Raw genomic sequence first — 22,303 nt, 5'->3', positions numbered from 1 at the left:
CCTGGCCTCTCCTTGGGACTCAGCTTCCTCATCTGTGCCAGAACGGGGTTGACTAGCTCTCTCGGGTCTTCCAGCTCCAAGCCTCAAGGACCTTCCCACCGTGTACTGGATGAACAACAGCTGCTGCCTGATGTCTCCCACTGGGCCATGGACTGGTTGCCCGTCAGAGAGGAACCCGTGACCCCTCAAATGTAGCCAGGGCGAGTGGGGGTTCGGGGGCAAGTAGCAGGCTCTGGAGCTGAGCAGAGAAGCAGCGCTTCCCCCAGAGGGGTGGCTTCAGGGTCCTGTCCAATCTAGAGGACAGGGAGGGTCGGAGGGTCCAGAGGGCTCTGCCCCCTCCCCATGACTGTCCAGGCATGTAGCCTGGGGAGATGGAGGCAGTTTGGGTCGCAGAAAATGTCCAACCCCGACTGTGACTTCCTAGCCCGGTGACCCTCTTTCCCAGCCTGGTTTCCTCACCTGTAGAATGGGGTCTCCATAGCAACTTCCCAGGGCTGCTCCTCGTTGATGATGGGCACTCCCCCAACTCGGACACTGACTCCGAAGGAGGTGGGCTGACCCCAGTGCTGGCTGAGGGCCTTTCGGTCCCCACTGGTTGTTTGGTCAGATAAGAAGCACTAGACGTGGGGTGCAACCCTAGCACCTTCCCACACTGGCCTCTCCTCCTGGACCTGCCCAGGCCCCCTCAGCATTTCGTCAGAGAGGACACGTGACCAAAGCCTCCCACTATGGAGAAGGCCCAAGGGCCCCAGACCTGAGGCCAGCCTTGCCACCACCTGTCCAGTCCCGCTCGGTCACTTGACCTCACTGGGCTCCCCAAAGGATCAGCCAAGTTCCGTTTATCTTGATAGACCCTTGAAGCATCTAATGCTGGTCAAGTGCTGGGAAATGATGTTCTTTCTTTCTGGTTCTGGCCTTTTAGAGACTGAGGAGACGTACGTGCCCGTCAGCCCCGACTCCTCCTCCCTGGGTTTCCTCTGTGCGCCCGCCGGTCCCGTCCGCTGTCCTCGGATCCCAGTGGCGTGAGACGGCTCATGCACGCAACACCTGCCCCACCCAGCACCCTGCCAAGCAGCTCACCCTCATTTCCCTCTCGAATCTCACGGCAACCTTATGAGGTCACATCACAGAGCCACCCACACCTGTCAAAGGGAACAAGGTCCCAGAATCTGAGCCCAGCAGTGGCCATAAAATGAGATTTTTGAGATTCAGGGCCTTGAAGCCAGACAGACCTGGGTTCAACTCCGAGTTTGGCCATTTACTGCTGCGGGAAACGGGCAAGTTAATTGACCCTCTAACCCCCTTCCACATCGATGAAGTAGGGGAATGACATCCACCTCACAAAGTTACTAAGTTAAATGGCATAATATGCCTGAAACAGTGAGGGAACAATAAGTCCTGAATAAATGACAACCACGGCCCTGGCCAGTGGCTCAGCTGGTTGGAGCATTATCCTGTACACCAGAAGGTGGCAGGTTCGATTCCTGGTCGGGGCACATACCCAGATTGTGGGTTCTCTCCCCTGTTGGGGCATGTACGGGAGGCAACTGATTGATGTTTCTCTCTTACAAAGATGTTTCTTTCTTTCTTTTTTTTTTTCTCTCTCTCTCTTCTTCCCTCCATCCCTTCCCCTCTCTCTAAAATCCATAAAAATGCCCTGGCCGGTTTGGCTCAGCGGTTAGAGCGTCGGCCTGCGGTCTGGAGAGACCCGGGTTCGGTTCCCGCTAAGGGCACGTACTTCGGTTGCAGTTTGTCCCCGGCCCTGGTTGGTCGTGCGGGTGGCGGCCACTCGGTGTGTCCCTTTCACATCGATGTTTCTCTCTCTCTCTCCTTCCTCTCTCTCCCTCCCACTCTATCTGTACAAAAAATGGAAAATATCCTCGGGTGAGGATAAAAAAAATAAATAAATAAATAAATAAAATAAAATCCATAAAAAAAACATATCCTTGGGTGAGGATTTTTAAAAAGACAGTCATTATTACCTTCTTTTTAGCTTGAAGGGCCCTTAGAGATTTTCAAAATACTCTTTTAGAAGTGGAACCTTTTCAAAATGATATCTATTACAAAACTGCATCTGTTTCAACAGATACAGGTGCACTACCCCAGGTAAGGTGCAGCCCCAGCTCATGTGGTAGAGGTAGGCCCATTAACCCCTCCCGCCATCACGGACACAGACAATACTCTGAAATCCAAGTTCAAAAGTCCCCAGGGCAGCCTGAACCGGCACCCGTGCCCTCGGATTACCGTCCCCGTGTTTCTGAGGGACCACCCCCTGCTGCCACCCTCCCCGCTCCGCCAGCGCCCACCAGCCTGGGCCAGGTCTGCACGCACCTCCAGCTTCTGCTTGGTGTCGGCCCCCAGCAGGTCACGGACGTCTTCATTGTAGATCTCCAGGTACGAGGCCTGGACCAGGAACTTGGTGTTCTCTGCACACTGCAGGGAGTGGGCGGGGAGCAGAGACACACCTGAGCCCCCGCAGCCAGGACATCACAGCAACGCAGGGAGGGGCCAGGCTCCACGGGGTCCCCTGGTTCTCATGCTGCTGTTGTCTAATGTTCTCTCTACGGGCCTCAGCGGAACCGAAATGGGAGAGGACTCCTCATTTTCAGGTAAGGCCTGGACCCAGCACTGTGGCTGAGCTGATCTCTGGTGGCTCTCTGTCCTGCGGGTCACCAGATGAGTCCCAGGTGCAGGCACAGTGGGCTCGGCAGCTGACCAGGGTCCCTGCCCCCACTTTGCCGTTTCCCAGATGCAGGAACCTCTGCACATGTCACCAGGGCACTTCTCACCTGCAGCTGGACACTGGGTGACTGGTTTTGACCCAGCCCATAGGGGCTCCAAGCCTCAGCTTCCCTATCTCGAAAATGGGGATGAGAGTTACTTCCTGGGCCAGGGTGGGGCTTCCGTGGGACAATAAAGCGCTTTGCACAAGGATTGGTCTGGAGCAACTGCTCAATAAAAAGGAAAGCTGATTGTCATGACCAGGTCTCAAGGTCATCGTATCGATGGGAGATGCTAAGCAAAATGTTAAAATCCAAAAATGGTAAGAGAAAAGCATGGAACGGCGAGGTATCATTTTCTCAGTTTTAAGTTCTTCTCCCATCACCTTTTCAGAAACCAGCGCCTGCCTCCGCTTATCCGCGCGGAGCGGAGGCACCCCTCGGTCAGAAGCGCTCTGGGACAATTTGCTACACTTGGGGAGCCCTCAGGCCCTGAGCCCCAGCCCTGGCCCTTCCCTCCGCGAAGCCCATACCTGCACGCTCTCAAAGACATGCTCGAAGGCCCTGGGGATGATGCCCCTCTGGGAGGACGGGTCCGGCAGGCCCTGCATGGTGAAGGACTTCCCGCTGCCCGTCTGGCCGTAGGCGAAGATGGTGCCGTTGTAGCCCTCGGTGACACCCTGCATGGGGGACCAAAACCCCTCTGCTGAGCGGGCCTGCTGTGGGCTGCCTCCAAAGCCGCAGACTCGGGGCCCTTGCTGGGTCTCCCAGCACCATGTCCCTGGGCTGGGGACAGGCAGGTAGAGAGGAATAAGGCACAGCTCTGCCCTCAGGCTCACTGCCTGGAGGGTAGGAGACGGTCCATGTGTGGTTGAGAGCTTGTGCCCTGGAGCCTAGCCCCCTGGGTCCAAACCAGTCTCCCCCTTTACTGACTGTGCCCTTGGACCCTTCTCACCCAGGCACATGGAGCCTCGGCTCCTCTGAAGGACAGGGTCAGGCGGCACCTCCTCCGAGGCTGCTGGGAGGTCTACCCGGGAAGTTCTGCACACACTGGCGGTGGGGTGCGGGAGGTGCTCCCTAGATGTCCCTGGATCTTGGGGGAGTGGTTCCCACACACGGAAAGTGGAGGCGCGAGGAGAGGGATGTGTGTGGGGGTGGCGACAGGGGGACGGGACAGGGTGGGAAGAGCCAGGCACAGCCTCCTGGGTAGGCAGAACTGGGGTATCTGAAAGGGTGGCTTGCATTTTGACAGGTGACAGAAGAGGGAGGCATTCCAGGCTGAGGGACAGCGTGAGCAAAGACAGAGAGGTGAGAGGCTGGGTGAGGGGATGGAAGACGAAGCTGGGGAGGGGTGAACTGGTGGCACCTGAAGCCATTCATTCACTCCATAGGCACTGCCTCCGCTCCCTGTGCGGCCACTGCGCTCTGGCAGGGGCGGAGGGAGGGATGAGGCGACACCCAGTCCCTGCCCTCACACAGGGGGACACAAATTCTGGAACCTAGCGTGAGGACGGGGAATCAGTGTCAGAACATGGCCCAGAGCGCTGCTCCCAGACCCCGAGGGCCCACGTGGCATCTGTGCCCACGTCCACCGCAGAGGCCCAGCCGGCGGACCGACGTGGGCGCGATCAGGGGCTGTAGGGAAGGAAGACCCGAGTCACTGTTCAGTCACCTCATTTGAATGGGCGAATTGGACGAGCACCGCTCCCTTGTCCGCGGAATTCCTGACCATCGTGCAGGTTCCTGCAGCTCGTCAGAGGGCCACGGGCCGCACGGGACGGGTCCCTGCAGTGGGGGAGAGCCCGTGGCTGGGCTCCTCAGAACCAGGGCACACAAAGTCCCAGGGACAACACAGTGCAGCACCCACAGTATCGATGTCACCCAAACCCAGAGACGTGTCTCCATAAAAATAACCACCACTGCGCCATCCGCCAGGGTAGCTACTGGCCACACTAGAAACGCACCTGGTGCAACTGAGACACTGCATTTATTTCTTTCATTTTAATTAAACTACACTTAAAAGCTGAAGCAGCGTGAAACGGTTTTCCACTAAGCAACGTCTTTGGTGCTTCACTTCACCCAGTGACACCGGCACCTGAACCGAGATGACCTGCAGTGCAAAACGGACCACGTTGCAAAGGCTCCGTGTGAAGAATGTGAAACAGCTCACTGATAGTTATGACATGATGAAGATATCTGCTATGTGCTATTGAAATGGCACATGAGATAGAATGCGTTAAATTTAATGTATTATTAAAACGAATTATGCTGGTCTACTAGAAACTTTTTTTTCCACCCTCATCCGAGGACATTTTTGCATTTATCTTCAGATAGAGCGGGAGGAAGAGAGAGAGAGAAACACTGATGTGAGAGAGACACATCGACTGGTTGCCACCCACACGACCTCAACCAGGCCAGGGACAAACTGCAACCGAGGTACGTGCCCTTAGCGGGAACTGAACCTGGGTCTCTCTGGTCTGATGGCTGACGCTGAGCCAAACCAGCCAGGGCTGCTAGAAACATTTTACCTGTGCATGTGGCTCACCTCATATCTGTACTGGAAAGAACTGTGCTCTAGAGCCACTAGCCACATTTTTTTTTTTTTTCAATCCTCACCCGAGAATATTTTTCCATTTATCTTCAGATAGAGTGGGAGGGAGGGAGATACATCAATGCAAAAGGGACACATCAACTGGTTGCCACCCGCACAACCCTGACCAGGGCCGGGGATGAACCGCTACTGAGGTATGTGCCCTTGACTGGAATTAAACCCGCGACTCTTTGGTCCAGAGGCCGATGTTCTAACCCAGAACCAAACGGCCAGGGCTACATGTGGTTATGTACATGTAACTTATTTAACATAAAATAGAATTGAAATTCAGTTCTTCAGTGTCACTAGTCCGTTTGGCTACATACGGGGAGCGGGGAGCTCACTGGACAGCCAGTACAGAACACCTTCACCACCGCAGACAGTGCTTCCGAACAGCGCTGTCCGGAGCGAAGGAGAAAACAGTGTTATACGCATTTTTAGGCAAAACACTGATTTCAAAAAAGTTTCACCCATGAGTGGATACCCGCCAGGGACAAGACCACACATGGAGCAGGTCCTCAATATCAGCCACTCTGTACTTCCTCCCGGGTCCAGCCATGTCCCCCGAACCATTATTTACTAAATGATTTTCATGAAATCAACTGTTATTTGACTCTCTTTTAACCTGGTGTCATCCTCAACAATAATTCCCATAAAACTGCACTATGGGTTGGATGTGCTAAATATTTTTCTACTTCACAGTAAACACTGAAATTGAAATAAAAAGCACTGATCATGCCCTGGTTGGTTTGGCTCAGCGGTTAGAGCGTCGGCCCATGGACCAGAGAGTCCCGGGTTTGGTTCCCACTAAGGGCACGTACCTCAGTTGCAGTTTGTCCCCAGCCCTGGTTGGGGTTGTGTGGGTGGCAACCACTCGATGTGTCTCTCTCACATCGATGTTTCTCTCTCTCTCTTCCTCCCTCTCTCCCTCCCGCTCTATCTGAAGATAAATGCAAAAATATCCTTGGGTGAGGATAAAAAAATACGCATTGATCACAAATTGCCTCATGTCCCTCTCTTTCCCCCTTCAAAATGAACAGCTTTGTGTCCCATCCAGGGGCCAAGTTCTATGGCTTCTACCGCATCAATGGCTCTGGAGTCCAGGCCCACCATCCTCAGTCTGGACATGATAGAAGTCATGGTACCTGGCCCCTGGGTGCGTCATCAGAGGCAACTCTAAGGCCGAGGGTGAGAAGGAAGGAGAGGAGGGATGGCAAGGCCACCAGCTGGGAAGAGCCCACAGACCAGGCAGCAGGCCAGGTGTGGTGGGGAGGAGCTAGAGGTAGGATATGCTGAAGTGGCAGAGGGTGGGTTTGGGGTAGAGTCGAAGATGTCACCCAGTGACAGAGAAGATCAGGAACAGAGCCTAGATTTAAGGGGTTGGAGAAGAAAGGAGAGGGGGAGGGGAAGAGGAAAGGGAAGAAAGGACTGGATTGATGTGACTCGGTTGGCGCATCGCCCAATGCACCAAAAGGTCGTGGGTTTGATTCCTGGGCCAGGCACATGCCTAGGTTGCGGGTTTGATCCCCGGTGGGGAGCATGTGGGAGGCAACCGATTGATGTATCTCTCTCACATGGATGTTTTCATCTCCCCCCACCCCCTGCTCCTCGCCTCTTAAAGTCAATGAAAGAAAAGGAAGGGGCAGAAGGGGGCAGAAGTCCTGGAATCCTGCCCCGGACTCTGCGTAGTCAGAGCCCTGGGAGAGCGGGGTAGGAGCCAGGTACACAGCCAGCCAGCCCGAATGGCGCAGCTGCCCCTGCTCAGAGCCGCCTGACTGTGCTTTGCACGTAATCTGCGTGTTGCTCACGTAATGGCAAACAGCTGCATGGAGCACGGACCCCAGGTACTGTGCTTGGAATCGAAACTGGCCCTAACTTGTTCAGTAAGGCTCCAGGCCTCAGTTTCCCCATCAGGAATGATAACTCCAGCTCTGTACATCCACAGTCTTGAAGATCAAATGCTGGCCTCCACCTGGAAGACCCCTTCCTCCACCTTGCCTCTCACTTAACTAGTGACTGGCTGGACAGCTGGGGAGGGGGTGGTAGGAAGGAAAGAGCCCTTGCTCAGCAGACAGCAGGCTCAGCTCCGGCCCCACTTCTGCCAGAGACCCCGGGGGGAGCTTGGCCAGAATGTGAGTGCCTCCCTGTTATGTTAGGAAGCTAAAGCCGGGAACTGGTGAGATCCCCACCCCCCTCCACAGGATTGTAACTGTGGACACTCCGGAAGTGGGAGGAAGATGAGAGGGGGATGGGGAAGTGGCAGGGGAGGGGAAGGAGACCTGGGTTCTGGAAAGGGGAGGAGGAGGCTGGAGAAAGTGGCCGGAGCGTTTAGACAAGTCCTGAAGCTCTCAGATGAGGGTGGAGGGCAGGTGGCCCTGGGGGCTGGAGTTCTCGTGGGAAAGGGGCAGTAAGGGACGGGAGTGAGGAAGGCCTTGGCACTGCGGTCAGTGGAGACCCGGGCACAGACTCTAGGCAGGTTCCCGCTCTGTCCAACCTGCACCAAAGTCTTCAGACCAACCTGCTGGTGTCCACCTCCGGAAGGGCCTTCCGGCGGCTTGGGCAGTCGTCCCGCAGGACCGCTCAGGGTGGCCCCACGTCCTGCCCAGCCAGTCCTGGAGGCGGCCCCCGGGCGCCCTCACCTCCACCAGTGGGTAAGCGATCTCGTTGTAGATCTGCTCCGTGACGTGGTCCACGTAGTAGGCGCCGTCGAAGGTGAACTGCTTGGGGGGCTCGTCGGCGGCGCCGGGGTTCTGGATGAAGCACTGGCCGCGCGTGGAGTCCACCGTCACCACGGACAGGCAGTTCAGCTCCCGTTCCCGCTGGTTCATGGGGCGGCAGCGCACCGCCACCTTCACCGACTCCGAGGCCATGGTGCCGCGCAGGGTCCCGGGGTGCGGGACAGACGCCGGCCCAGCAGGGGACCCCTGGCCGCCCGGCCCGGGACGAGCCGAGAGCGAGGCGCGGGGGGCGGGGCCTCGCGGCAAGGGCGGGGCTGCGGCGGGGCGCCGGGCGCCCCGAGAGGAGGAAGGGGGCGGCGGGGGTCGCAGGAGCGCAGCCGGGGCCGCCGTCTCCTCCCTCCCACGCCCGGACTCGCCTGTCCCCGAGGCCCGGCCGGGCAAGTGGGATCCGCTGCGGGCGCCGCCGCAGGACCCGCTCGCTCTCTGGCCCCCGCGGCGTTCGCGGTTGCTCGGCAACGCCCGCGGCGTCACAGGTGGCGGCCCCTAAGAACATCTGCGGTTTTCGCTCGCGCGGGGAGTGGCCCCGAGCAGCCCCGGCCTGGAAGCCTGCACACGTGGGCGGTCTTCACGCGGGGCCCGCTGGCTTCGCTGGGGCGTCCGCCTGCTCCTGCCGGCGCTTCTCGCCCAGTTGTCTTCTGCGATACCCACAGCCGCAGTTCAGAGAGGCTAAGCGATTTGCCCGAGGCTGCCCAGCCGAGTCGGCCTCACGAGGGGGTTAAAGACCTACTGAGAAAGGCAACCAGGACCTTGCTTTTCTCACATCCCTGTACCGACGCGGGAGCATTTCACAGTCCCCGGGACAGAGCAAAGCTTCCTGCTAATGCTGCCCTCGTTTTTTCCAAAGACTTAAGATAAAAAACCAAAAACACCTTGAGAGCCAAAGTGTTTAGCTGCAGAGGCTGCCTGGCCTCTCTCCCGGCTCAGCACAAGCCCCTCCAGCCGGAACAGCCTCCTCTAGGCTCCACTTTGCCCAGAAACACTGTCAGCCACCTGCCAGGCATTGTGATAGGTGCTTGGAAACAGCTCAATCCCTGCCCTCCTGGAACCCGTAGTCTAACCGGGTGGGGAAGACTACATCAAAAACAAGTCTCCCCGATACAAAAATCCCATAAATGAACTAGTAATTACGAACTAAAGGCCCAGTTGTATGGAACATCCAACAAGGGGACCTTACCTCCCCGCATCCACACACAAACCCAGGGGAGGGTGGCAGGCTTCCTGAGAGTGACAGGAGCTAAAATGCTAAGGTAAGTTAACCAGGCAAAAGGCGGGGAGGACAAGGAGACCTGTCCAGACTATGCAAAGGTCCTGTGGCATGTTGCAGGAGCAGAAAGAAAGCCCGCGTAGCCACAGCATAAGACTTGAGTCTTTTTCCTATAGAAAATAACCACGGAAAGTTTTAAGCAGGAGAGAGTTGATTTGAAAATACCGATCTGATTCCTTCAGGACATCCTCTGCCTCTAGGACAGGACCCGTCTGGTTTGCCATTCAGCACCATCTGAAGGTACGTTGGCAAAACAAAAACAAAACAGGAAAACTCGCCCTGGCCAGTTTGGCTCAGCGGTTAGAGCATCAGCCTGCGGTCCACAGAGACCCGGGTTCGGTTCCCGCTAAGGGCATGTACCTTGGCTGCAGTTTGTCCCCGGCCCTGGTTGGGTCGTGTGGGTGGCGGCCACTCGATGTGTCCCTTTCACATCGATGTTTCTCTCTCTTCCTCTCTCTCCTTCCTGCTCTATCTGAGTAAAAAATGGAAAAATGTCCTCGGGTGAGGATAAAAACAAAACAAAAAAAAACAAAAACAGGAAAACTGGACAAAGGCCTCGTCTTTCAAAGGAAAAGTCAACACTAGACAATCTGAAGAAACGCATTTTATTCCATGTACATACAGTAAAGAGAACTGGGCTACCCAGAAGGTGCTGGTTGGAACTAAGAGAAAACTGATCTATAATTAAGACAGTGAAGTGTTTGCACACATGGGTCAAAACCTTGCCCTGTTTGTAACCACGTGAGCAATAAACACTGTGTAAAGGAATGTTAAAGTGCTTTGGGAACATCCCTGATACCTTATCCACTCAGGTAATTTGTACAGCAAAACATCCCTCACGGACGCAAGCTCTGGCCTCAGCCTGGGCCACTTCCCAGGTCTTACATGTGTGAGCCCAGTGCTACAACCCTGGGCACTCTATTACCAAATTCCTCTCCTTGCCAGAGAAATAAATGTAGGGCTGGCTACTCCCACCAGGGCCCAGGGCTTTGCCCAGGGAGATGGTGCTGAGAGAAAGGGCTATAACGGGAGTCCTGGGTTCCCATTCACGTGCAGTACAGAATCATGAGCCCCCAAAGGGCAGCTTCCTCCCATCCCTTTTGACAAGAATGACAAGGACCCTAGCCAAGACCATTTCCTGGGCACGGAACTGTAACCTGGGCACCAGTTTCTGAGGACCCGCCCTCCTTTCCCATCTGGCGGGGCTGCCATTCATTCCAGGAGCCAGAAGTCTGTTAACGTTCAAGGCACTGAACAGTCACATCGCACCCCCAGAAGAGGAAGAGGGCAGCCCCCAGACTCATGACTAGGCCTCTGCCTCAAAAACAGAAGCTCATCCAAAGTAAACCTGCTCCCTAACTTGGTAGATTCGTGTCTGTCAAATTCACTTTTAAAGGGGAATACCTGGACGTGCCAGTCAGCGCAGACCGAGGCCTTAAACGTGGGTCCTCTGTCCCCGAGGCAGGGCCCACATCAGTTCTAACTGCGGATGGCTTCCCAAGCGAGGCACTGAGATTCCTTCTCCTGTCTGATGGTTCACGTCCCTTTCTGCACACGGGTGTCCGCCCCGCGCTTGGGCTTGGGGTAGCACGTCCATCCTGCCCTTTCTGCGCCTTCCTAACCCCCACTCCTCAGAACTCAAGGGAACTCCCCCTTATCCTCAGATGACTTGAGAAGCAGGCAGCCTGGATGTAGCCCACGAGCTCCACTGCGTCATCTCTGTGCCTCTCAAGGAGAGGGTGGCTCGCCCCCAGGCCTCCGCCCAAAGTAAGAGCTCACTCCTGCCTCCCCACGCAGCTTGCCCCAGCATCCAGCTGCCCGTCAAGAGCTCTCTGGAGGCTCCCAGTCAGGGCCCCGGAGCCTGGCCTCCTCCGGAGAGGGCCGCACCTCCACTGCGAATGAGCCTTCCCTTCATCCCAGAAAGCGCCAGTGGGGCCCAGAGAGGACAAGCATCCAGAGGCACCAGCAAGTTCACCGAGGCCTGGAGATCTGCCTACCCCTCCTGCAATCTCCCGGGGCCACATGTCATGTGAGGAGCCATTGGCAATCCTCAGTCTCAGGGTCCGCCACACAGTCAGTGAGGGGACGGAACACTGGGCCAAGGGGCAGAGTGACTGACCAGTGGGGTGGAAGAAGGGCAGAGTGGCCTGCTGAGGCCCAGGGGCCAGGGTGAGGGAGGGCCTGGGGGTGCGGCCAGGCTTCCTAGCCCAGGCCCTGCAGTTCTGCCTCGGACTTGGCATGGCCCAGGGGCCGGAGTGTCCGGGGCGGCCTGCCCTCGGGCCCACAGTCCTGCTCCTCGTAGCCGGGGTTCAGGCGGCCCATGTCGAGCGAGCAGAAGAGGCTGCGCTCGGTCCCAGCGTGGTGCTCCACCAGGGCCTCCAGGCTGGGGAACGCGGTTGGCAGGTGCTGGGGGAGGAAGGGGCTTCAGTTCCAACTTCCCCTCCCCACGGCTGGTGCTGGGCCCCGACCACCCCCTTGCATGGATCCTGTCCCACTTGAGAGAGGAGGAAATTCGAGCTCAGGGAGGAAATTTGAGCTCAGGGCGGTCACTGTCCTGCTGACAGCAAAGCCAAACAGCATTTCCTCTTTCTCTCCTCCCAGGACAGGACTGAGACCCTGGGCTCACATTTAAACAGCCTCCGCCCATCCCAGGCCCTGGAAACCTGTAACCAGCCAAGACTCCAGATCTGGAGGCTCGGGCTGTCAGAGCTGGAGCAAGGCCCACCCCAGTCAGCTTCCGCCTCTGCTAGGAGACGGGGGAGGGTGTGGGAAGGCGGACTTCTCCAAGCCGATTCCCACAGAAAGGTGAGGCACGGCTACCCCGACTCTGCTGGTGGTAGGTACCCTCGGAAAGCCTCTAGACGCCCGAGGATGGAGCCCAGAGGTGAGGGGGGGTGAGGGGGCCAGTGGGCAGAGCCAGCAGGGGCACCCAGAAGGGGAAAGGTGGAGTTAAATAAAGGGTGGGCAGAGAGAGCCAATGGGGACTAGGAGGAGGGTGAGGCGGACTCAGTTGTGAACGGGAAGGGCCCAAGGGCAAGGGGCGGGCGGCCGCCGACCCTACCTCCACGAAGTAGCGGCCCAGGTGGTTCCGGAAGACTTGGTGGGGCACCACGCCGCACTGCGTCCGCACCGACAGGCACCACTGGCCGCTGGCCCCCGGCTCCGGCCACAGCAGGAAGGCCCCGAGCACGTCTCTCCGCAGCAGGGCCAGGGCGCTGGGCCTGGGAAGGCAGAGGAACAGGCTGAAGGCGGACCTCTGGTGCGGCCCCAGCCTCAGGCTGCTGCCGGGCACTGCCCCAGGGCGTGGGAAACACAGGGCCTGTGCCGGAGGAGGCCCCGACGACAGGAAACGTCAGGCGACCCTTCTGTAAGGTTTCTATGACAACTTCAAGACCAAGCAGGAGAGTTTTAAAGACCTGGCATTTAGGGAGCTGTCCCCCGGAGCTGAGTCTTGACTCATCTGAATGACCTCACTTGACCCTCCCACAGCCCTGAGACGAAGGCCTTTTCTTATCCCCACTCACACTTGAGAAAACGGAGGCTCAAGAGGCTGCCCTTGTAGGGGAACGTGCGCCTACATGGCAGGTCCTGGGAGGGGATGAGTGACCTATTTCTCTGCTAACCCCAAGGGGCTGGGAATTCAGCCAGGCCGGGCCCGCCTACCTGGAGATGCCAGCAAAGGCCCACGTGTTCTCGGTCAGGCTGCCTTCACTCTCCACCAGGCACGGGGGGCCACTGGGACCCCGGGGCCACGCCTCCCATGCAGCAGGAACTATGGAAACCAGCCAGGGGTCAGAGGGAGAGAGACGGTCTCATCCTAACCAGCCCACCCCACCCCCACAGACCCATGACCCCACCCTGTCTCCTTGCCGAGCCTCCCCTCCCCGTGACAGGCACACATCCACACACAAGCTCACGCCCACTCACCAGTGTAAGCACACACACAGCTATACAGTCACCTATGCGAGCCCCGGGCACGCACACCGGACGCACGCTCTCGGGTGGACCGATGCGTACTCCGGCGGCACAGCACAGGCATCTGCTCGGAGAGCCGTCACGGCCTTGCAGAGACAGACACCAGGCCCACCCACTCCGACACACGCAGGTGCAAAGGCCTGTGCCCAGGTATGCAGGGGGCAGGTGTGTTCCTGCTACTCACAGGCCTCCCGGGCCGACAGCTGCAGCTGGGTCTCGTAGGTGCAGCCGCGGTAGGCCCCCGAGCGGATCACCTTGCTACGGATGGCCTTCTTGCGCACCAGGGTGGGGGAGCAGCAGGGGTTCCCCAGCTGGGCATGGCGGGCACCCCCACGGCCTTCCCAGTCCAGCAACTCCTTCTAGGGGCCCAGAGGGTGGGCAATCAGGTCTAGCCAAGTCAGGTCAGGCAAAGCCCCTCCCTCTGACGTCCAGCAACCACTCCCACATAACCCCCAAACCCTCACCCAGTTCCCTGTCCACTGCCCACTCCCTGGCTGGGCTTGGGGTGCTGCGTACCCCACTGCCCACGGGCCCCTCTGCTGACAGGCGCCGGAAGGAGACCAGAGCATGAACGTTCTGTGAGAGCTGGTCACGGCCGAAGGGCTCCCGCACTAGGCCAGGGGGCCTCCCAGGGCTGGACAGTGGCTGCAGGGGCCCATCCCCTGCGGGCCCCCGGCCGGGCTCCGGCTGTGCCCGCGCCTCAGGGTGCTGCAGGAGGTAAGCCAGCTGGAAGGAGCGGCAGAGCAGCAGATGCAGGATCTGAACCTGCAGAGGAGGGAGGGGCTCGGTTGAGGGAGGTTTCCTGGGGAGCACCTTGGGCATCAACCCACTTACCATAAGGGCATGCCATCCTATGGTGGGAAACCGCCTACTTACCCTCAAAAGCTCACCACCATGCAGCCTCCCCTGCCTGAGCATCTACCCTATCCGGCCTCATGCTGGGAACACCTGGGCCGAATGCATTCCTCTCCCGGTCTACCACCCATCTTGTGCATTGGGTTAGTACCCTCGGGAGGACTGGCGAAGAACCCGGGTCCTGGGGTCACAGAACCTGGCATCCAATCCTGGCTCTCACTCAGGAGCTGCTGTGTGACCCTGGGCAGAGCATGGCACCTCTGTCCTCAGCTTCCTCCCCCCACTGCCCTGTGCTCCTTTAGAGAAACGGGGCACGGAAGTTCCCCGGCGTAGGCCCAGCGCTGTCCCCCACACACCCCATTCCAGCACCCTGGAACCGCGAGCTCCAGGTCCGGCCATGTCACTCCAGCCGCCAGCCAGGGCTGCCCTTCGGGGCTGGTGGCAAGTGCCAGTGGTGGGATGAAACCAGACCCAGCCTCTGCGGGCGAAGTCGGCTGCCAAGGCTCTGTGTTCACGGCGCGCACCGGCTTTGCCTTCCGGGATCTACCCGCCGCCTCGCTGCACGGGCCGCACACGGGACCCTGGACCCAGCCCCTACTCGTGTCTGTAATCAGGGACAGACCTAATACAGAGTGTGGTTCATGGCACAGGACCAGAAGGGAGTGGCGTCTACAGGAGTCACAGAGGGCTTCACAGACACACGGGCTCAGCCTTGGAGGACACGGTGGAATTGGCCAGGATGAGAAGGTGAAGGCAGAGAACAGCAGGAGCCACCGTGCGGCAGAGTGACCCTCCAACCCCCGAGTGCATGGCCCAGTCCTCGCGGCACACGGACCTGCTTCTGTGGCGTCCTCAGTGGGCAGAGCACAGAGGCCCCTGTGTGGCAGGGAGTGCAGCCCGGAGCGGGCTCGAGCCAGCGTGGCCAAGCCCTCCAAGGCTCTCGGTCGGATCCCATGCTAGCGCATGGCCCTCCACCCCAGCCCGTGATGCCCCTGCCCAGGCCCCAGATACCTCTCCAGGCTGGCTGCCCACAAAAAGGTGACAGAAGAGCTTGCTGGCCGGGCTCCGGGGGTTCCGGGCCACAAAGGCAAACTGGCAGTCGGCTGGGCACCAGGTGGAGTAGAGAATTCGCCTCAGGGCATGTGCCATCAGGAGCACCTGGGGGGCAGCGAGCATGACAGACTCCATCAGACCCACCACCGGGCCTACAGCTGCCAGCCCTGCGGGCCCCACACACCTGCTGGCAGGCCTCCTGGGCCTGCTCTCCAGCCCGCGTGCCCAGTCTAGGGCCTACCCAGCTCCTGGGGTGAAGAACTCTTCCCGCCTTCCAGTCCCCCCCAAACCCTGCTTCAAATCCATGTAGTGGAGCCGAGGGGCAGGGCACGGGCGGCTGCAGGGTCACAGAGGCAGCGGGGGCAGGCCCTGGGGTTGCACTCCTGGTCTCTGGGGTCAGGTGGCCAGGGTTTGAATTCTAGCCCTGCCACTTGGTCTCTCTCTGTACGTCTTGGGCAGGTGAGTATTGCCCTGTGAGCCCTTGTTGTGACAAGTGTTAAGATGTGACAGTACCCCTGTGATGGGGCTGTTGGTGGGGTCAGTGAGACCTCATGCAAGTAGCACAGGACCTGACCCCAGGGCCCCTCGATGCACAGCTCTGGGACACCATTAGCAACAGTCTTAGGTAAATGGCGCCCAGAGTCCTGCGCATACTGTTGGGCGTGCAGTTAGCAGTCAACGAACGTTGGCTTGCACCAGGAAGGGAGTGTGGGCCATGAGGCAGGGGCTCCCCACTGGCCTCCAGCCTGAGTCTGGCCACAGCCCACTGGCCAGCGCTGGTCAGGCTACAGAGAGGCTCGGAGATTTGCAAAACCTCATGGGGCTGGACGGTCCTGATGGCGCAGGCCAGGAGGTATTGCCTGGAGGAGAGTTTGGGGGCTGGAATGGGGGGGCTGGATGAGAGACTGTTGCCTGCTGAGCTTGCCTTGGGGGGAGGCTCCTGGGAGAGAGGACTCCAAAGGACCTGAGCAGGCTGGGAAGCTGGGAGGCTCAAGGGGCAGTGCAGGGCCTGGTGGAGGCAAGCACCTGTCCTGTCCTGTCCAGCCTTCACCTGCACCCACACGGGCTCCTACCTCACCCTCCCCGCTGTAGATCTTGAGGCCCTGAAGGCTGAATTTCAGGATGATGGCCCGGCGTCGTGGACAGTCCTGGGTGGGAGAGAGTTGGTGGGAGGCAGGTATTACCTCTCAGGCCCTGCCGGCCCAGCCCAGCCTCAGTACCAGTCACTGCGGGCTGGTCAGCCAAGTCCCTCCACCTGCCAGGGGACTGAGCCCTGGACAACAGACCCCCAGGAGCCATGGAAGTGTGAATGACTCCTGGCAGACACCTCCCCAGCCAGGGCCACCCCGCATCTCCCACCTGTGGCTTCCACCCTTGGGGCACAGGTGCCAGCTGCCTAAGGGACTCCCCTGGGCGTAGGGGACATGGCCCCGGGGAGCCTGGGTGTGGTCTGGCGGGGCCCAGTGCTCAGATTGGCTTTGGTCCCCTCCCTGGGCCTCACTGGCTCCACCTCTAGGACTGGGGGCAGGTGGAGCAGATGGTCTGGGGTCCCCAGCAGGGAAGTGCCCTCCCCAGCTCACCTACCCTCAGTGCCCACAGCTCTTGTTGCACCAGCCACACGCTCTCCTGGGTGTCCAGGTCATCCACGGAGAAGGAACCCACGTACTGCTTGGGGGAGGGGTGGGGTAGGAGGGAGGCAGGGAATTCAAGCGCATGGCTCCTGACCCCCATCCTCCAAATTGCCCCCAAACACACACTCTGCTTTGTTGGGTAAGCTGTGGACAGTGACCGCTCTGAACCCGGAGTCCAGGCTGCTCCTGTCCCAGCAGGTGGCCTTGGTCAAGCACCCAGCCCCGAGGCCCCGTGCCCTCATGTTTCCATGCACACAGTCCCCAGCCTGGTCCGGGAGGGAAGACACAGAAACAGGTCCTCCCCACAGCTCCTCCCCGCCCGCCAGAGCACACGTGGGGAGGGACCCACCTGGGCGAACCTGGTGATGCACCTGGGCCGGTGGGGGGCAGGGCCACAGTCAGAGGCCCTTCGGCCCCTTGCCCCAGCTTTCTGCATGGCCCCCAGCGTGCCCAGCTTCAAGCCCCACAGGGAGCAGTCTGCAAGGCAAGGGAGAAGCGTTGGTTCCCAGGCAGCCGAGCCGGGCCACGTGCTTCCATCAGACGAGCCCCTACCGAGCATGTGCAGTGTGCCAGGCAGTGCACCAGCACTGGGACCCGGCACACAGAGACCTGTGCCAAATGGCAACGCCCTCCTGCCCTCAGGGAGCCAACATTCTCGTCGAGGAGAAAGACATTAAACAAGTGAGACATGGAACACGCTAGATGGTGACAAGCAGAGGCGGCTATGAAATGCAGGCTGGGGTTGACTGCGGCTGGGAAGGCCCCCCCAAGGAGTGAGGTTTGGGAAACAGCTGAAGGAAGGGGTGTGGCAGTCCACACCCTGGGTCCGCACTGACCCCTCTGCTCCGGCACCTGCGAGGAAGGGGGTGACAGCAGGGAGGCCAGTCCGCAAAGGCACAGAGCAGTGAAGGTGGCTGCGGCCCTCAGACCTTTCCAGAGCAGCAGGCAGAGCCCGGCATTGGGATCAGCCTTCAATGTCACACCAGGGAATTTAGGCTCTGCCCTGGGGGCAGTGGGGAGCCATAGCAGGTGCCAGGACAGGACTCCGCAGCCTCCGGGGCCGGCCCATGGGCTGGATGGCTAGAGCTGCCTCGCTCGCTCGCAGCCCCTGGCTTCTTCAGCTCAGCCTGACTCCAGCCCCCGCCCGAAGCCCCAACCACAGAGCACTGATGATGAGTCAGGAGGCAGGGAAGGTGGACAATTGCCCCAGGTGCTAAGGAGCCCCACAAGCCAGCCCTGGTTCTGGTCTTTCCTGGGGTCCCTCTCCCAGATCCACTAGTGGAAGACAGGAGGAAACCCCCTCGCTGGACAGTCCTCAAGGGCAGGGAGAGGGTGGACTGCCCACCAGAGCTCAGGACCACAGCTGGTGCCCAATGAACGTAGAATAAAGGCACCATGGGAAAGCATGGCTGACTGCCTCTGCCTGGGTCCCCGAGGACGCAGCCCCTCAGTTTCTCCAGGGACACTCGCCTCCACCCCCCGTCCCAGCTGGCTCCGTCTCACCAGCCTGCCTGTAATCACTGCGCTGGGGATCAGAGTGATCTGGGTCCACATCCTGTGCCTTTGGGCAAGCCTCCTCACCTCTCCCCACGCCTGGAATAAAGTGAGGAGTCAATGAGGACCGAAAGGAGGCGCAGGGACCCAGCATGATGCCAGTCAGGCTCGGAGCTGATGCTCAGCAAACAGGGTCTCACCGGATGGGGAATCCCACAGCCTGACTTCGGAGGGAGCTTGGGAGAGTGAGATGGGGCCACTTTCAGCGGCCTCCTTGCACTGGCCACACTGATGGGGACCATCCAGTCTGCAGGAGGAGAGGCCAGGAGCAAGCAGGGCCCAGACAGGGCCTGAGCAGGAAAGGGGCGCGTCCTGGGTGTGCTCTACGAGCCGCAGGAGTCCTTGGAGAAGGCGGCACTGGGTGCTTTGGACCTGCCGTGGACACTCAGTGCCAGGAGCCCAGGAACAGCCCCCCCCGACTACCCACGACCTGCAGCCCCAGGCTCAGGATGGGTGGAAGCAACAACAGCAATCTGCTTTCCTGAGCAGCCCACCAGGGAAAAGCTAGAACACACAGGCTGCGCCGCCCCCTGGAAGCCTCCCGGATTCCTCCCTCCTGCACCCGCTCCTTTCCTGCTTTTCCGGGTCCTCACATCCTCATGCTTTTTTTTTTATCCTCACTTGAGGACATTTTCCCATTTTTTTATTCAGACAGAGCGGGAGGGAGAGAGAGGAAGAGAGAGAGAGAGAAACATCGATGTGAAAACGACCCAACCAGGGCCGGGGACAAACTGCAACCAAAGTACTTGCCCTTAGCGGGAACTGAACCCGGGTCTCTCTGGACCGCAGGCCGACGCTCTAACCACTGAGCCAAACCAGCCAGGGCCCTCATACTTTTTTATCCTGATCATTTTTCATAACCTGTCAATTACCTCTTGTTTCTTTTATGTTTAAATAAAGCAACGTTACACGTGTAATGGGTACAAAAGCGATGTGTCCCCAGTCCAGGTATGGAGATAGGGGCTCCAGTAAACTTCCCTTTCAATGTCATAATCACACCATGGGCTGGACGCCCTGTGCCCGAAGGCGTGAGGACCAGGACAGGCAAAGACAAAACCAAACCGGGGTGAAAGGAGAGAGAGAAAGAACAGAAAATGGAAAAGGCTGCTACAGAAGTGGAGTGAGGGATAAGAAAGACAAACGGAGAGATAAAGTCCCTGGCCAGTTTTCTCAGTGGTTAGAGAGTATTGGCCTGCAGACCAAAGGGTCTTGGGTTCCCCCGTCAAAGGCATGTACCCAGGTTGCACGTTCGATCCCCAGCCCCAGCCGGGGTTGTGTAGGAGGCAATTGATTGATGTGTCTCTCTTGTGTGATGTTTCTCTCTCTCTCTTCTCCCCTTTCTCCCTCCCTCTCTAAAATAAATAAATAAAAATAAAATAAAAAGAAGAGATAAAGGAGAAATGGGAGAAGGGAGAGATAAAGAGTATGCCTCTCACCCTGGCCGGGTTGGCTCAGCGGTTGGAGCGTCAGCCTGCGGTCCAGAGAGGCCCAGGATTGGTTCCCGCTAAGGGCACGTACCTCGGTTGCAGTTTGTCCCCGGCCCCTGATGGGGTTGTGTGGGTGGCAGCCACTCAATGTGTCTCTGTCGCATGAATGTTTCTCTCCCTCTTCCTCCCTCTCTCCCTCCCACTCTGTCTGAACATAAATGCAAAAATGTCCTCGGGTGAGGATAAAAAACAACAAAACAAGAGCATGCTTCTCATTCTGCCTGTGTTGACAGAGCCCCTCAGACACTGAGTGTAAGATGGAATGGAGCCACATGGGCTGACACACGCGCTCCGAGACAGCTGTGTCTAGGGCTGTGCACAGCCTCTTCCCTCCAGATCCAGAGTGTGGCTTTCTTGGGGATGCCCAGGCAGTGGGGGTGGGGAGGCCACTGGCTCTCTTATGAGCCCCACCCCATCCATTATCACCTGATCCTCTCCCTCACTCCCAAGCCGAGAGGCACTTCAGCCCCAGGCCTGGAGCTGGGACTGCCCAGGGGACCAGGGAGGGCACAGGCTCACCCTGACCTGCACAGCAGACCGGAATATCCATTCCAGGCACAAACACCTTCTAATCCCTTTGGACCAGACTTGTTTTTCCGAGGTTTTGCATAGGAGCCTGGTGAGGCCAGCACCTCCCCAAGGGGACACGTATGGAATGAGAAGGGGCTCTTTTGCATCTCCGAGGTTTTCCAGGTGGCCCTGCTTAGAGACAGGGGCTGGATGGGTTGAGTTGCCTGAAGGGTTCACGGTCAGAGGCACTGTTCCACAGCTGACTGGAGTCATGGGAAGGGCCAACCTTTCCAGCTTCCTGGGCTTAGCAAAGGGGAGCTCAGGGGGGTGAAGTCACTTGCCTAAGGTCACTTGGCATAAGGAGGTAGCAAGTCTGGAAGCAAACCCAGACTCTTCCTTAAGGCCACTGCAGTGCTCTTCTCCGAGACTCCCCTCCACCAGGGGGTGTCCACCTTCAGAATTTGGTGGGTCCCAGCCGATCCAGCTGCTGGAACACCTCAGGTGCTGGGGCCTGATCTGATCAGCAGAACAGCAGCTTTGTCTCTCTGGCTGCCAGATGGTCTGGGGCTGCCAGCCCACCTCGGTCACTTGCTTCATCCCCACTGCCTGAGCTCAGCTCAGACAGCCCCCTGCCTGTCACCCCCACCTGCCCTAGGCCACCAGCGGAGAAAAGAAAACCCCGCAGCCAAGGACCAGGGGCCGAGACCTTGGACAGAGGTCCCACGAGGTTGACTGACTGACCTTGGGCAAGTCCCTTAACCTCCGCCTCCATTTCTTCATCTGTAAATCGGGGAGAATAATAGCAGCTACCTCCTGGGGTGCATTTGTTTTTCTCTGAGACTATTTCCTAGTGGGACTAGGAGCCAGACGAGCAAAACCAAGTCCCAGCCCTGGCGGAGCGCTCAGGCCGGGTTGGGAGACCCTGCGAAACCAACAACATTATGGGGCGGGGGTGTCCCTGGTTTAGAGAGAAATGCAGCAGGGAGGAGGATATGAGTGTGGGGGGTGCTATCTAACTCAGGGGGGCGAGGACGGCCTCTCCAAACAGGGCGCTGAGTGGAACGCGCGGTTTCGGGAGTAAGTGGGGCCGAAGCCACGCGCGGCCAGCGCCGGCGATGCAGGGCGCTCCGCGGCGGGTGGTTATTCCTGCGGCTGGATTCCTGGGGGCGCTGCCAGGGCTCCCAGCTGGCAGCCCCTGGCCCCGGGGGAGAACCTCCCCGGACCCACCGAGGGGCGAGCGAGGCAGGACGCTGGAGGCGGGATGGCGGAGGCGACGGATGGGGACGGCGACGGAGGGAGTGGGCAGAGGCGAGGTGACGTGGAGGTGATGGATGGGGACGGCGATGGAGGAAGAGGGCAGAGGTGCTCTCGCCATCCGAGACCCTACCCCGTCTCTGCGCTTGAGGACCGAGCCGCTACCGCCGACCCAGCCCCTGCCCGGCGCCCGGCTCCCGGCGCCCGGCCCGGCGCCCGGCGCGCACTCACCGCGGCCGCCGCGTCTCGAGTCCCGTCGCAGCTGCCCCGCGGTCTCCGCGCCCCCCGCCGCCCCCCGCAGGCCCCACGTGGCCGCGGGCACCAGCGCTCGAGATCACCGGGCGCCGGAGCCTGGCCCTCGCCCACCAACCGGCGCCCGTGCAGCGCCTCCGCTTGGCCGCGCCGCCCAATCAGCGGCCGCGAGGGGCCCTGGCACTGCCCCTTCGGCTCGCTCGCAGGCGCTCCGCCTTGAAGGACTGGGGGGAGGGGCGGTGTCCCCGCCCACCCGCCGTGGGCACCTCTTCCCGGGCTGGGGTCCCGGAGGGCCCAGAGCCTCGCGGACGGCGCCGTCCTCCCGGAGAGCCCTTCCCCTCCCGCCCCCGAGCTCCTCCTCGTCCGCCAAGCAGCTCCAGCACTCCTCCTCCGAGAAGCCTTCCCTGACCACCAGAGAGG

The 22,303-nt window shown here is 59.5% G+C and overlaps 2 protein-coding genes across 4 annotated transcripts in view; both read right to left on the bottom strand.

Moving 5' to 3' along the window:
- The window catches only part of KIF17 (kinesin family member 17), a 38,252-nt gene extending 30,072 nt beyond the window's left edge, over positions 1-8,180 (bottom strand). For both annotated transcript variants that reach the window (XM_036256690.1, XM_036256691.1), the window contains exons 1-3: positions 7,950-8,180; positions 3,254-3,400; positions 2,332-2,433 (exon numbers count right to left, since the gene is read on the bottom strand). In XM_036256690.1, the coding sequence (XP_036112583.1) occupies positions 2,332-2,433; positions 3,254-3,400; positions 7,950-8,180 (480 nt within the window). The remainder of the gene's footprint in view (positions 1-2,331; positions 2,434-3,253; positions 3,401-7,949) is intronic.
- A 3,082-nt stretch (positions 8,181-11,262) lies between these two features.
- On the bottom strand, positions 11,263-22,019 carry SH2D5 (SH2 domain containing 5). 2 transcript variants are annotated; one of them, XM_036257260.1, is made up of 10 exons: positions 21,998-22,019; positions 17,176-17,303; positions 16,780-16,860; positions 16,269-16,343; positions 15,154-15,300; positions 13,804-14,052; positions 13,472-13,646; positions 12,976-13,084; positions 12,374-12,533; positions 11,263-11,718 (listed from the first exon to the last, which is right to left on the bottom strand). In XM_036257260.1, exons 2-10 carry the CDS (start codon positions 17,260-17,262, stop codon positions 11,515-11,517), a joined length of 1,287 nt encoding a protein of 428 aa, XP_036113153.1. In that variant the 5' UTR covers positions 17,263-17,303; positions 21,998-22,019; the 3' UTR covers positions 11,263-11,514. The 2 variants fall into 2 exon arrangements, with proteins under 2 accessions (XP_036113153.1, XP_036113154.1); XM_036257261.1 differs by lacking the exon at positions 21,998-22,019 and having other exon boundaries at positions 11,515-11,718; positions 16,780-16,863; positions 17,176-17,286.
- Positions 22,020-22,303: the final 284 nt, after the last annotated feature.

Source organism: Molossus molossus, unplaced genomic scaffold (assembly GCF_014108415.1).
Source record: "Molossus molossus isolate mMolMol1 unplaced genomic scaffold, mMolMol1.p scaffold_m16_p_12, whole genome shotgun sequence".
In the NCBI taxonomy this organism is placed as follows: Eukaryota; Metazoa; Chordata; class Mammalia; order Chiroptera; family Molossidae; genus Molossus; species Molossus molossus.
This window is presented reverse-complemented; position numbering and strand designations above follow the sequence as displayed.

What these genes read in the sequence shown, in the direction of transcription:
- SH2D5 (XM_036257261.1), bottom strand. Translation starts at nt 17,262, where the DNA reads ATGCAGAAAGCTGGGGCAAGGGGCCGAAGGGCCTCTGACTGTGGCCCT. An exon ending in GCATCACCAGGTTCGCCCAG is followed by an intron (nt 16,864 to 17,175) that starts GTGGGTCCCTCC and finishes CCCTCCCCCAAG; the next exon opens with CAGTACGTGGGTTCCTTCTC. An exon ending in TGGGCCGCTACTTCGTGGAG is followed by an intron (nt 11,719 to 12,373) that starts GTAGGGTCGGCG and finishes TTCCTCCCCCAG; the next exon opens with CACCTGCCAACCGCGTTCCC.